At 40.9% G+C, this 12511-nt stretch overlaps 5 protein-coding genes across 5 annotated transcripts; 3 read left to right on the top strand and 2 right to left on the bottom strand.

Annotated features, from left to right (window-relative positions):
* Nucleotides 1-195: 195 nt before the first annotated feature.
* On the top strand, nucleotides 196-1678 carry ASPWEDRAFT_30770 (DUF3844 domain-containing protein; the record flags this gene model as incomplete). Its single annotated transcript, XM_040833459.1, has 4 exons — nucleotides 196-520; nucleotides 583-752; nucleotides 832-975; nucleotides 1046-1678. The coding sequence occupies 4 exons, from the start codon at nucleotides 196-198 to the stop codon at nucleotides 1676-1678; spliced, it is 1272 nt and encodes a 423-aa protein (XP_040685471.1).
* A 245-nt stretch (nucleotides 1679-1923) lies between these two features.
* On the bottom strand, nucleotides 1924-4094 carry ASPWEDRAFT_43781 (E3 ubiquitin-protein ligase RNF103). Its single transcript, XM_040836105.1, has 3 exons — nucleotides 3547-4094; nucleotides 3163-3454; nucleotides 1924-3093 (listed from the first exon to the last, which is right to left on the bottom strand). Exons 1-3 carry the CDS (start codon nucleotides 3687-3689, stop codon nucleotides 2272-2274), a joined length of 1257 nt encoding a protein of 418 aa, XP_040685470.1. The 5' UTR covers nucleotides 3690-4094; the 3' UTR covers nucleotides 1924-2271.
* A 949-nt stretch (nucleotides 4095-5043) lies between these two features.
* cyp3 (putative peptidyl-prolyl cis-trans isomerase) lies at nucleotides 5044-5925 on the top strand (the record flags this gene model as incomplete). The annotated part of the gene is made up of 4 exons (XM_040828679.1): nucleotides 5044-5113; nucleotides 5325-5470; nucleotides 5544-5681; nucleotides 5734-5925. The coding sequence occupies 4 exons, from the start codon at nucleotides 5044-5046 to the stop codon at nucleotides 5923-5925; spliced, it is 546 nt and encodes a 181-aa protein (XP_040685469.1).
* A 264-nt stretch (nucleotides 5926-6189) lies between these two features.
* On the bottom strand, nucleotides 6190-9513 carry ASPWEDRAFT_117659 (alanine--tRNA ligase; the record flags this gene model as incomplete). The annotated part of the gene is made up of 6 exons (XM_040828757.1): nucleotides 6190-6363; nucleotides 6423-8831; nucleotides 8894-8929; nucleotides 8995-9021; nucleotides 9078-9223; nucleotides 9276-9513. 6 exons carry the CDS (start codon nucleotides 9511-9513, stop codon nucleotides 6190-6192), a joined length of 3030 nt encoding a protein of 1009 aa, XP_040685468.1.
* Nucleotides 9514-9662: 149 nt separating this feature from the next.
* ASPWEDRAFT_186049 (uncharacterized protein) lies at nucleotides 9663-10457 on the top strand (the record flags this gene model as incomplete). Its single annotated transcript, XM_040832112.1, has 2 exons — nucleotides 9663-9759; nucleotides 9829-10457. The coding sequence occupies 2 exons, from the start codon at nucleotides 9663-9665 to the stop codon at nucleotides 10317-10319; spliced, it is 588 nt and encodes a 195-aa protein (XP_040685467.1). The 3' UTR covers nucleotides 10320-10457.
* Nucleotides 10458-12511: the final 2054 nt, after the last annotated feature.

The following is a 12511-nucleotide window of genomic DNA, read 5'->3' as shown; positions in this document are numbered from 1 at the left end:
ATATCTCCGGTAGCGGCCAAGTAGTAACTACCTCGTTCGTACTCACAACAAGCTACTTGGAAGGTCCAACAAGGTTTATCAAACCACAAAAAAAGAAAGAAGGGTTCATGTATTATCATTGTTGAAGGCTCTATGCAAACAGATCAGATCCTCTTTTTGTAAAGGAACAGTCCGAATATACCTTCTTCCAACGCCATGCTCCAACTTTCCAGCCTCCTGACCCTATCGATTACATTCGCGCTTGGAGCCGGCGCTTCTAGTGCTTCTATTCTCACATTTGATTCAAATAGTCGAGGGCATAGCTTAAGAGATTGGACAGTGTCAGGGGACGCCGCTCGACTTGTGCTAGAACATCGAACGAAGTCTCCCGATGCATCATTTCTTGGAGAAACAGACCAAAACACCGTGGACCTGTTAAATCTAGCTGGGGGAACACCATCACCATTGTTTGGTGCCACTGCTGGAAATGCTCAAAACCTGAAGAGCGTACTCATTTTAGAGGGTTTAGGCTCTAAAGTTGGTATGTTGTCATTCGCGGGATCTTATCAAAAATTACGAGACCTAACATGAATTCAAAAACAGGGTCTTTTCTCCAAGAGAACTACCCAGGAAATTTGTCGATTGCGCCATCTTTTCTTCTAGATGATTATGCCCTGGCCTCTTCTTTTAGAGGCGGGCCCAAGACCCAACCTGTCAAGAGACGCTGCCTGTTTCACAGTCATAATAGAGCTGATTCCTCCAAGGATATTCAGGTAAATAACTTGGCCCTTTCTTATTTCATATAGTTTTGTTCAAGATCATATACAGTCCCTAACTAGCCATCATCTGCAGGTCGCTGAATATTGCCTTGCCAACTACCCTATCTCCCAAGGCGTTCCTCACTTTCATAGCAAGGAACTACTCAGTCATGTTGATTTGTTGGAATCTTGGGTCGATGAGTCTGCATCGACTACAGTCCTGAAGGTTTCTCTTAAGGTGTGTTCAACCTCCCACGCATTTCATTCACTCGCTCTTGGAAAGATGAGTTGTCTGATGTCAATCCTAGCCGCAGAATAAACATGCAGATAGTGCTTCAATTACACATGTTCTGAAGTCGCTTTTGGAGGGTCTATCTACGCTCTCATCCTCATCAGAAGGCAATCAAATTACTACACTAGTTTTTTCTGAATCGCGAGATTCTCTTGAATCAAAGCGCAGCATGTGGCCTCGAAGCATCAACAAAGAGCAAACTTTATCCAGATTGGCTGGCTCGGCAGCTGATTGGCAATCGTCTCGATTTTTGTCTAGATCTGAACAGCAGATCATTCCATCAAACCTGATCCCTGTCTGTCATGCCTCTGAATCTTCTTGTACTGAGGCAACCAATAGCTGCTCAGGGCACGGATCTTGCTACAGAAAGTTCGGTTTGGGAAATACAGAAGCTTCCAGCGAGTGTTATGCCTGCAAATGTCAGGAAACGATCCTAAAGAAAGCAGACGGCACGGTCCAAAAAGTCCGGTGGGGTGGATCGGCATGCCAAAAGAGGGACATCAGCTCTCCCTTCTTCCTGATTACAGGTATCAGTATTATGATCCTGGCGGCAGTCGGTACCGCTGTTGGGATGCTATTTAGTATTGGGCAAGATGAGCTGCCCGGTGTAATAGGTGCCGGGGTCGGGGCACCGAAGGCACAGAAGTGAAGCCAGAACTGCGTTTGTTTTTTGTCCTTCTTCCTTATCCCATATCATTTTTTTCGAAATATTAAAATAAACGAGGGATACCTTAGTAACTTTATCATTGGTAATATTATGTTCAGTCGGAAATTCATAATTACAAGGTATGCTATATTAGGTACCCAAGCAGTCAGCAGGGGGGTTGAAGAACAAACGGTATTTAATACTGAGGAAATTGCTTAGTCTACCAAAATTAGTACATATAAAATTTCGGCGAATTTATTGTTCGTGAGTCTTCAGTTGTCAAAATTTTGAGATCCTTCAACATTATCCAGTATTAGAGTGATCTAGGCTAACGAATGGCAGAGAAAGGGTGAATAAAAAGGAATTGTATATATATATTCTCTCGGAGGTAACCTCCATGGGGATATTCTCATTAACACATTTGCTGATTTCACTGGAAATCGAATCAGGAATAAAATTATACATAACAGTAAGCATGGCTTGCATGCTTGCTACCGCAAATCAAACAACGTCCCAATTAACATTCCAGATGTCGATAGGTAACGAGGGCTAGTTTGAAGCGGGTTAGTGCTCGTTCAGTGGTAATGTATGGGCCTTTAAGCAGTAGGCCCAGCCTCAAGCTGACCAGGTGTTCGGTTTCTAGCCGTATTCGGTGTGTTCAGGCCCGTGGTTGTGTCCCCCGTGGTGCCGTGGCGCCATGTAGAAGAATTAAAAGAGGGAAACGAAAAACGACGTAGATGAGCCGGGACCAATCTCGATCTCCAACTCCGACCTCTTCGTGATTCATGGTCCAAGACCGGTAAGTTATTGACCCCGAGGGGATTTTGTCCAACCGGCTGAGGCAAGCCGGTGCCATTTTCAGAGGATGGCGGTTGCAAAATGCGCCCCGGGAATATAATCGTTCTCCGGAACGGATTTACTCGACCCCCCATGAAGACAGCCTGTGGTTGACTTGGTACATTAGCACGAGTCGCAGAACGATGACCCAGTCGGCCTGTGCTTGAGGTCTCAGTAGCATCAGGGCGAGGCTTTGGCGTATAATAGTCTGCTTTGCACAGGGGACAACATGCCCTCCGGCTTGTCAACCAAGGGTCAACACAAGAAGCATGGAAAGCATGTCCGCAAGTAAGGCCCCGTATATCGTCATCGTCGTCAATTGTATCGAGGCAGATCGCACAGGAATCACCCGGATTTGGCAAAAGGTCGGCAGGAACAGCGGTTCGAATGTGATTTCCCATATCTTCCTCGGCTAAGCCCCGGGGTTCACTGTCGGGTTGGCCATCGTTTTGCTTCATTTCCATATTACCGGCACCCACTGTTGTTTTGGGAGAAGCATGGTCAGAGAATTCTATATTGCTCACGGCCTTCTCGTCCGATTGGGCTAACAGTGTGTCGGCGTGCTGAATCGGAATTGATGACTGCGCGATGTTAGAATCGAACCGTCGATTGCCCTTGGTTAACAGAGCTTTTGCAGAAGAAACACCAACAGTTTGAGATGAAATAACGCTTTCACCCTTCATACTTTGTGGTCGGCTATTCGGTGCCGTTATTCCACCTGTAGTTGGAAGGCCTTCATTGGCGCGTGAGGACCTCCACGCTTTATACTTGATAAGCGGGAATCTCTCATTAACCTCGTCCATTGTCATCAACTTCTTTTCTCTCCGCCTTCGGTGGGGTCTAGGCATAGTCACCAAATCTATAGGTTCTCCTGTCTCCTCGTTACGTAACTGGCGGTTTCGCTGATTGTATCGGAAACAGTATTTCACACCAACAATAATCCTGATGGGCAATTATTAGGCCCGAGTACAGTAAATGGGATGATGCAGGGAGTAAGAAAAAGCGACCATTCCACTGCTTAACATTTAACATACCATAAATTTGTAAAGACGACACCAAAACCAAGTGCGACAAAAAATAGTAAAGGTGAACTCGTCGGGCTTGTGTTGCCACCATTTCCAGGGCTGTCAGTACTCGTAGCACCACCAGAGGCAGAACTTGTAGTTGTAGACGACATATCGAAAATAGGATGTGGCGCTTATGACCAAGACTATGAGTCCCCTTTGGGCGGAGAATGCCCACCTGATGAAAATGTAACGCCCTGGAAGAAATGTTTGACTGGAAAAGACAGTGCTTGCGTCCGCTTGCGAATGAGAAGCTTGGTTTTGAATGCCCAGTGTCAGAAAAAGAAACCACAAAGGATTTGTAGCTCCAACAGGTGAAGCCAATACCAGTGGTTCATTTAGTTGGACGTTGTGTGTGTACAGCTTGAGGTACACTCAAAAAAGAGGCCCCGGTATAGCATTACTGACAGCTGTCGTAGCGATGGTTTGTTGGTATGATACTTCTGACTTTGGCAATGTATCCCATTAAAAATAAGGATAAAGTTGATGGAGACGAGTTCAGTCTAAGGTAGGTGGAGTAGTTACTCCGTGCCCATGCCTCTGACGGTTACAAATCATGTGATGCTTTTCAATGGCAACCCAAAGTTCCCTCGTCAAATTTGCCCAAGGAAATTACTTATACTACACAGGTACCTGAATGTTTTTCTATCCGACGTACCATGTACAGTTCCACAAATTCAACAATGCCAAGGTTATAGTCATAGGTACGCTTACCAGTATCATGCTGCAACCGAGCTACTCACAGCTAAGGCCATATTTATGCCTTATGACCCCCATTGACTCTACAAATCGAGAACATCATATTTCTTAATCTTTATTATTACATGTTGGAATGTTCCGAAGCTAGACAATATGATCAGGACTCTAATACACTTGAATATCAAACCGGTAAAGGGTTGTAGCGTGTGGCTTTCTAGCCAGTGTTGATGTAATAGGTAAGAAGCCCAGTAAGTGAGACAGATTTATATTTGGTAGGTGGTATTTAGATAGGTAGGTAGCAGGTTGGGCCAAGTAAATACCTATATTTTTTTAGGTCTACTCTATACCTATCCAGTACATCCATGCACCACATGTATTGAGATATAGCCTCAGTACTGTAAAGGTACCTAGGTAGTACCTACATAAAGGGTGGCGTGGGGGGTAACTAATTATTCTCTACATAGTTCTGATACACAGAGCAAATATAGATGGGCCCACTCTACCTCTATATACTCACTATGGTCTACACCTGAAGTCACAATTTTTATGTTAATATTTTATCGCACAAAAGTAGCAAATTAATCAATCAGAAACTTGTATTTGATCACTAAATAATTAAGCTAGTGGGCCTCAAAGCCCCATATAAGTACTAGTGTGTAGGTAGGTACCTACGTAGTTATGCAGCTTGTCTCGCCGCCACTGAGATCATTTTATCAGCACCTTCCAGACCTGAACAATACTTACAGAGTACTCTATAACAAGGTAAAAATGACCGACCTAGCCTCGGGTTCCCAAAGATACTCTAATCCTATTGTGTTTTTTGACATTGCTCTCAGTGGTAAGTCTTTAATTTCCAGGTTCACATTCACTTGCAGTACCCAGATCCTATAATCGTATATCGCATGGTTATTTGATTAAAAACCCATTCCCAAACACCCAGCCTTTATCCTGCTTTGTTTTTTTTTTTGCCTGCATCCTTCGTTCTTCATTCTGTTTGCTTCTGGTATAGATTGAAGGTTCATCAATCCTAACAATGAATATATAACCAGGTGTGCCGCTAGGACGTGTTAAAATGGAGCTGTTTGCAAATATCACCCCGCGGACAGCAGAAAATTTCCGCCAGTTCTGCACAGGAGAGAGCAAAAATCCTCTAGGGCGACCACAAGGTTACAAGAATAGCAAATTTCATCGAGTAGTATGTCCACACTGGACCATGTCGATCCCCTTATATGTGAATACAATAAGCCCAGAGCTGACTGCGGTTAAAGATCAAAGATTTCATGATACAGGGTGGGGATTTCGTTAATGGTGACGGTACAGGGTCATGTTCCATCTACGGCACCTCGAAATTTGCAGATGAGAATTTTATATTAAAACACGACCGGCAGGGGTTGTTAAGCATGGCAGTGAGTATATTTGAGTCGAAAACCCCAATATATAGATGCTAATCATGTTCAGAACTCTGGTCCTGACACAAATGGATGTCAATTCTTTATAACAACTACAGCAACCCCTTTCCTGAACAATAAACATGTTGTTTTTGGTCGAGTGGTTGATGGGATGGATGTAATTCAAATGATTGAAAATACTCGCACAACTCGCGACAAGCCAAACCAGGACTTCACAATTGTGCAATGTGGAGAAATGTAAATTTCGACGTTGCTCAATAGTGTAGTGGGGTCTTTGCCGTGGAAGATTGTTGTGTCTCTACAAGGAAGTAAATTTAACTACGGATTACAGTGGCAAAGATACAAGGGGGTGGAAGAAATGATAAGATAGAAGAAAGAGAAGAAAACGGAGTTCATACTCAATTTGTTTCCGTAAAAACATAGTCCCAAACTATTAAAGCTGGCGTGATTCTGGGGGAAAGAGGGGATGATTTGCTTGCAAAAGTACAAGATCAAAACATGGAGACTATAGCTGGAATCTGCTAAGGTATCCCGAAGCCAGTTCGATAGCTTCATCCGTTTTATCAGGGTTGACTCCATTGCCAATAGAGGTGGGCCCTTTCCCTCCGGCCTTTCCACCCACTGCACTGGAGACGATAGCTGCCCAGTCGCTCGCCAAGGCACCTCTGTCACTCATATCCTGGAACAGAGTTATTTTTCGGAAATATACATCACTACGGGAAAATAACGGTGGCTTACCTTTGAGACATAGCATCCATGAGCAACTCGGCCTTGTTCAGAATCCGCAGCCAGCAGATAGACTGTCTTATCCTGCAACTTGGATTTGACATGATTCAATGATTCGCTGATGGCTTTTGCATTTGCAGAGATCGGAAGCTTAACAACAAGGCTTTTCTTATCCTTGTTTTCAGGGGCTTGAAAGAAAGATGTTATAGTGTCAAGAGCCTTCTTAGACTCAAGCTTCTGCTGTGCCTTTTGTCCGTCGGTGACTTGCTTATTGATAGTCGCAAAACGCCCTCGGAACTTCGCCTTTTGAACAGCAGATATTGACAGTTGGTTGAGCTCAACTTGTATCTGCTTGGCCTCTTGTTCTTTCTTGGGTCCCAAAGTCATCGCGTCCAGATTGTCCAAGCGTTTTTCGAACTCCGCTGCCATTCTCTGTACCTCATGGGCATGTTCACCCGTAACAGCGATGATCCGGCGGATTCCCTTGGCAATGCCGCCCTCCTCAAGGATGATAAGGTCTTTGATATCACCGGTTTTTTGAACATGGGTTCCACCGCAAAACTCGATGCTCACCTCGTTCCAGCGCGGGTCTTTAATATTTTCTATTATCTCCTCCAATTCCACGCCGACTGAAACCACACGAACGGGATCAGGGTATGTCTCACCAAAGACGGCGCGAACCCCTGAAATTTCCCGAGCGGTTGCAAGTGGTATCTCTTTTGCATAGACAGCACAGTTTTGTCGAATATAGTTGGTTGATTTCTCTTCAATCTTTTCCAGGTCGTGGTCCGATATAGCGGATTTGTGGGAAAAGTCAAACCTGAGTTTTTCGGCCGCAACGAGAGAACCTCTTTGCTCTATTCCATCACCAAGAACTTCTCTCAAAGCAAAATTGAGAATGTGAGTTCCGGTATGGTTGTTTCTTATTGGCCATCGGCGAATTTCATCATATTCAGATATCACGGTATCGCCGACAGAGAAAGAGCCATACTTAATGAATCCTGTATGAAGAACATATCCAGCATATAGCTGAACATCACCAACCTCAAGCTCAGCTTGACCATCAATGACAATTCTACCAGTATCATTTTCTTGTCCGCCCTGTTCAGCGTAAAAGTTAGTGCGGTCAAGGATGATTCCCAGCTGTTCACCAGAAGGTATTCTCTCAGTAGATGAGTGGAACATATTGCCATGATAAATCGCTTTAACTTGACTCGTGATATTTCCCTTCTCATATTTGGCAGTGTCATCAGTCTTGTGGACATCACTCATCTTCTCGAGTTTTCCTAAATCATGGACATCAAGTTTGACGAGATCTGCGGCAGATTTCTTCTGTCCTTTGCTTGCCTCCTTGGCCCTTAAACGTGCTTCTTCAAACTCGTGGTCATCAATTCTTAGCCCTCGTTCCTCAGCCATAATGCGAGTCAGGTCGACAGGAAAACCAAACGTATCGTATAACCTCCAGACATCAGCTCCGTGGAGTTTATCTGCTCCCTTTATCTTCGCCTGTTGTGCGTAGTTCTCAAACTGCCGCTCACCGCGGTCCAAAGTTTTGGCAAAGGAGATCTCCTCCTCATCCAGTATTTCTCTGACATCCTGCTGCTTCCTTTTCAACTCGGGGAACATATCGCCAAGCTGATCGACAACAGTTGGCACAATCTTGGAAAAGAAATCACCAATTTCAACCCTGAAGTATTTTCTAGCATAGCGGGCGCCCCTGCGCAGGACTCGACGAACAACGTAGCCGCGGCCTTCGTTATTCGGAGTTGCGCCATCAGAGATAGCAAACATCAAGGTTCGGACATGGTCTGCAACAACTCGGTAAGCCGTATCAATTCCATCTGGGTCATCAGCACCAAACTGTCCGCGATATTCCCGGGCGCCGGTGACATCCTTGATAGTCTGGAATAATGGCGAAAACACGTCGGTATCATAATTTGATGATTTGTTCTGGAGCACTGAAACCAGTCTTTCAAATCCCATTCCAGTATCCACATGCTTGTTTGGCAGGGGTCTCAGAGAACGGTCTGATTCACGGTTATACTGAATGAAGACATTGTTCCAAATTTCGAGTACGTTGGGGTCGTCTTGATTAACGAGATTGGCAGCATTACGTCCACCAATCCGGTCATAGTGGATTTCACTGCAAGGCCCGCAGGGACCTTGATCGCCCATCTCCCAAAAGTTGTCCTTCATGTTTCCAGGAAGGATATGGTCCTCTGGGACACCGACAGATCTCCACAATTCCTTTGCTTCCAGATCAGGTTCAAGATTCCCAGCTTCATTACCTTCAAAAAAGGTGACATATAGACGCTCAGGATCCAACCCATATACTTTAGTCAATAGCTCCCATGAGTAACGGATGGCTTCTTCTTTGAAGTAATCACCGAAACTCCAGTTGCCAAGCATTTCGAAAAAGGTCTGGCAGTGTAATGAAGGCATTAGTCAAGGCTTCACAGAGGGTATCACCCGGAAAAACTAACATGATGATAGCTGTCCTTTCCTACATCATCCAAATCCTAAAACCAGACAGGGCCAATTAGCAACTCGATTTCGGAAATATCAGGTTTGTGATAGTGTTCACATTATGTTTCCCACCAGCACGTATACACTGTATGAGCAAATGTTAGATCTAGAATTAAGCAATAAATATGCGTATAATAGAACCTTTTGAGAATTGACTGCACTTTTCAGGTTTGCAAAATCGGACTGCGGATCCACGGTGCCTAGGAAAATCGACTTGAACTGATTCATTCCTGCATTTGCAAAAAGCAATGTGGGATCCGAGTGAGGAACCACGGGTGATGAAGGAACTGTCGAATTGTAAGCCTTAACTTGGCAGAATATTGGGATTTTGAGGCCTACCGAATGTATGACCATTTTTCTTGAAATAATCGAGAAAAGTTTCTCGCACATGTTTAGCCGTCCATTCTGGACCATTGGTGTCTGTAATCATCCTGGAATGCGCAAGAGTAGTTTTTGTGCGAAAGATGGTTGGGTTCGGGAAAGTGTGAAGGTGGGATGTTCTGGGTCTTGACCTGAAAGGCGAGAATAGATGAGTCAAGGCCAGCTCCCCATCCCTCATGAATGTCGATACTCGCATCAAGTGACCCAACGACAATGCCCCCGGCTGCCCCTATATTTATCTACACACAAAATAATAAGATAATAAGTCAATATCTTGGTTATCAGAAAGCTGGGAAGTTTGACAGCTAATTAGGCATTGATTTTGGTGGATGGCGCGACTCCCTGATGCGGAAATCCAATGTCACGGGGAAAAAGCGCCCCGCAGAGGGCGACCTAGATGGAGATCAACCATTAGCAAAGAAATTCGGACATTTGCATATAGGTAGGTTTCGAGGATGCTGGCACTTGGTTATATTGTTTTTCTGTGCTGTGTTGACCGGTATTCTTTTAGATTCTGAAGCCTGTCGTGCTGATTCTGGTCATCGGCCTCGGCCAGCCGCTCTCCAAACAAGTTCGCCTCAATCGACGGACGTGATGCTACTAGATGATACACGGGACACTGTTTACATACATGATCTGGATCGCGAAATTGCCGATGTTGAAGACCAGCAGAGTGTCACTTTCCTTCCAGGGATTCCAAACCTAGGATCAGTTCCTAGGGTTCTATTGACTGGTCCAAGGCCCCAAGGGAATGAACTCATTCTCTACAGGGGGCATGTATCGCCAACAGTGCCAAAAGAACAAAACAGCATGCAGAAGACAATAGATGAATCTATAGTACAGGCCAGTGCAGAGCAAAATGGTGATCGGGGCCCCTATACAGGATCTTCAAGCGGCATGTGCAAGGGAGCAGTGGAAAGCAATCAAACTATGAGTGCATCCAGCCAAAATAAGATGTGTAATATCAGTGGTAGTTCAATGGACATTGACATTGAATTATAGACTAGCTATCTTAATGTAATCTGTAGAAGAATAATGTACTTGGTAACATAGTCAGACAGCAGGCTGTGCAGGACAGTATGTAAGGACATATCCTTGAGGTGCATGGAAGGCATGATAGAATGTATAATGTAACCGGACAGTGAGCTGCGCATGACAGCGAGCTGCGCGGCACTGTATTTTATATTCAAGTACTTTTTTTAAAGGTTAAATATCCCAATAACAAATAGCTATAGGACCTATATTTTTAATAATAGAACTTATATAATGATATATATCTATATTTATTAAGGAAGAAGACTTCTAGATAGTTTAATATAAAAATTTCAGGAACTAGGTTACTTATAGGTATATAATATTAGCGTGTCACACGGGTTGAGTTTGAGTAGAGATTTAGGACTCAACTCGCGAGTAGAGTTAGGATTTAGGACTTGAACTCATGCTAAGAAGAGTAAGAGTAGAGTAAGAGTCAGTATTTTTACTGTATTTTACTATATTTTTAAGCCTCTCCCATATAAAATAGGTGTATTTTTAGTATTATGAGTAGAGTTTTAAAATATTTAGAGCTTAAACTCATATTATGAGTCCTAAATCTTAACTCAAACTCGCCTCATTACTTAAACTCTACTCATTACTTATAAGTAAACTTAACTTGTGTGACACACTATATAATATCATATTTTCTATATTTCAAGCTAGATAAAAGATAAAAAATAGTATAAAAGTGTTAAAAAGCCTTATAGTATAGTATTAGATATAATATAATAGTTTTACCCTATTATAATCAATGGTTATTAAGATCTAAAGGACTTAAAACTAAGGATTTCCTATGGGAAGTTAAGCTGTATAGCTCAGTATCATGCACAGCTTAGTATCCACTTATATTAGGTAGATTATATTAAACTAATTACTAAGTAGATTATATAAGATATTACTAGTGTGATTTTAATACTGAATATTACTATACATCAGTTAAACTATATAATTAATATAGTACTAAGTAAAGTTTTACTACTTTAGTTCTATTAATAGGTTATTAACTACTTATATCTCCTATATATAGCCCTAAATAATTCCTAGACTATAAAATTATTTAGATATATTTAAATATACTCTTAATTTTAGTACTAGAATCTTATCTAATAGTATATTATTTAAATAGAGGTAATTTATTATAGTTACCTTTAATAAAGTATTATTAAATACTTATTAATAATTATAAACCTTATTAATAAAAAAGCTTTTTTACTTCTAAACTATAGAACTCTAATAATAATAATAATAATAATAATATAGTCTTAAAGATATAGATAAAAAGGGAGGTAAAAATATTTTATATTAATTATAGGGTAAGGAAGGTATAAATACCTTAAAAAAGTTAAGTAATAAAAGGACTATTAATAAGTAATTTCTTATTAAGAAGAACCTAATTAAATTTAAGAAAGTTATATATATAAAAGGTAGATTATATAATAATACTTTAGTCTAGTTCTAGAACCTTAGTAATTTTATATTAAAGGGTTATTATATAGCTCTTTTAATTTTTATAATCTTTAAGAAATAAAGTTTTACTAACTTCTATAGGCTACTTTATAAGGCTAAATATTAAAAGGAGTTTAATATATATTTATAGAATAAAGATAATATTTAAATATATATTACTTAGCTTATAGTAATATTATTTAAGATTAAATTATCTATTTCTAAATATATATTAATTTAAACAATTATAAAGGCTTAATAAAATCTTTAAATCATATAATATAAGGATATTAACTATCTTATATTATTTAATAAGGTTATATAATATATTACTTAATATAAATAAGGAATAATAATAGCTAGCTACCTTGATTACTTTAATAAATTTAATTATTTATTAGTAAATATAACCTACTTATAATTATTAAACCTTAATATAATAGACCTTAATATTATAGTTAAATTTGATTAAAAGTTTTAAAAAGACTCCCTGGGATAGTACTAAATATACCAAAAGAAATAGGCTTATTATAAATATAATAAAGAGGGATATAAGGCTAATAATTACCTTAAGAAAGAATTTTAATATATATAGTTTTAATTAAAAAAGAAAATAATTATTAAATTCAAAGGCTTTAGTTAATTATATAATAAAGGCTTCTATAAATATTAAACTATAGTTTAATATGATTAATACTCTTAATCTTTTAAGT

This window comes from Aspergillus wentii (assembly GCF_001890725.1).
Source record: "Aspergillus wentii DTO 134E9 unplaced genomic scaffold ASPWEscaffold_7, whole genome shotgun sequence".
Lineage (NCBI taxonomy): Eukaryota > Fungi > Ascomycota > Eurotiomycetes > Eurotiales > Aspergillaceae > Aspergillus > Aspergillus wentii.
This window is presented reverse-complemented; position numbering and strand designations above follow the sequence as displayed.

Coding starts and splice junctions, on each gene's coding strand:
- ASPWEDRAFT_43781 (XM_040836105.1), bottom strand. CDS start 3,689: ATGTCGTCTACAACTACAAGTTCTGCCTCTGGTGGTGCTACGAGTACT. Junction 3,455..3,546: donor GTCGTCTTTACAAATTTATG/GTATGTTAAATG, acceptor ATTGCCCATCAG/GATTATTGTTGGTGTGAAAT. Junction 3,094..3,162: donor GCGTTATTTCATCTCAAACT/GTTGGTGTTTCT, acceptor AACATCGCGCAG/TCATCAATTCCGATTCAGCA.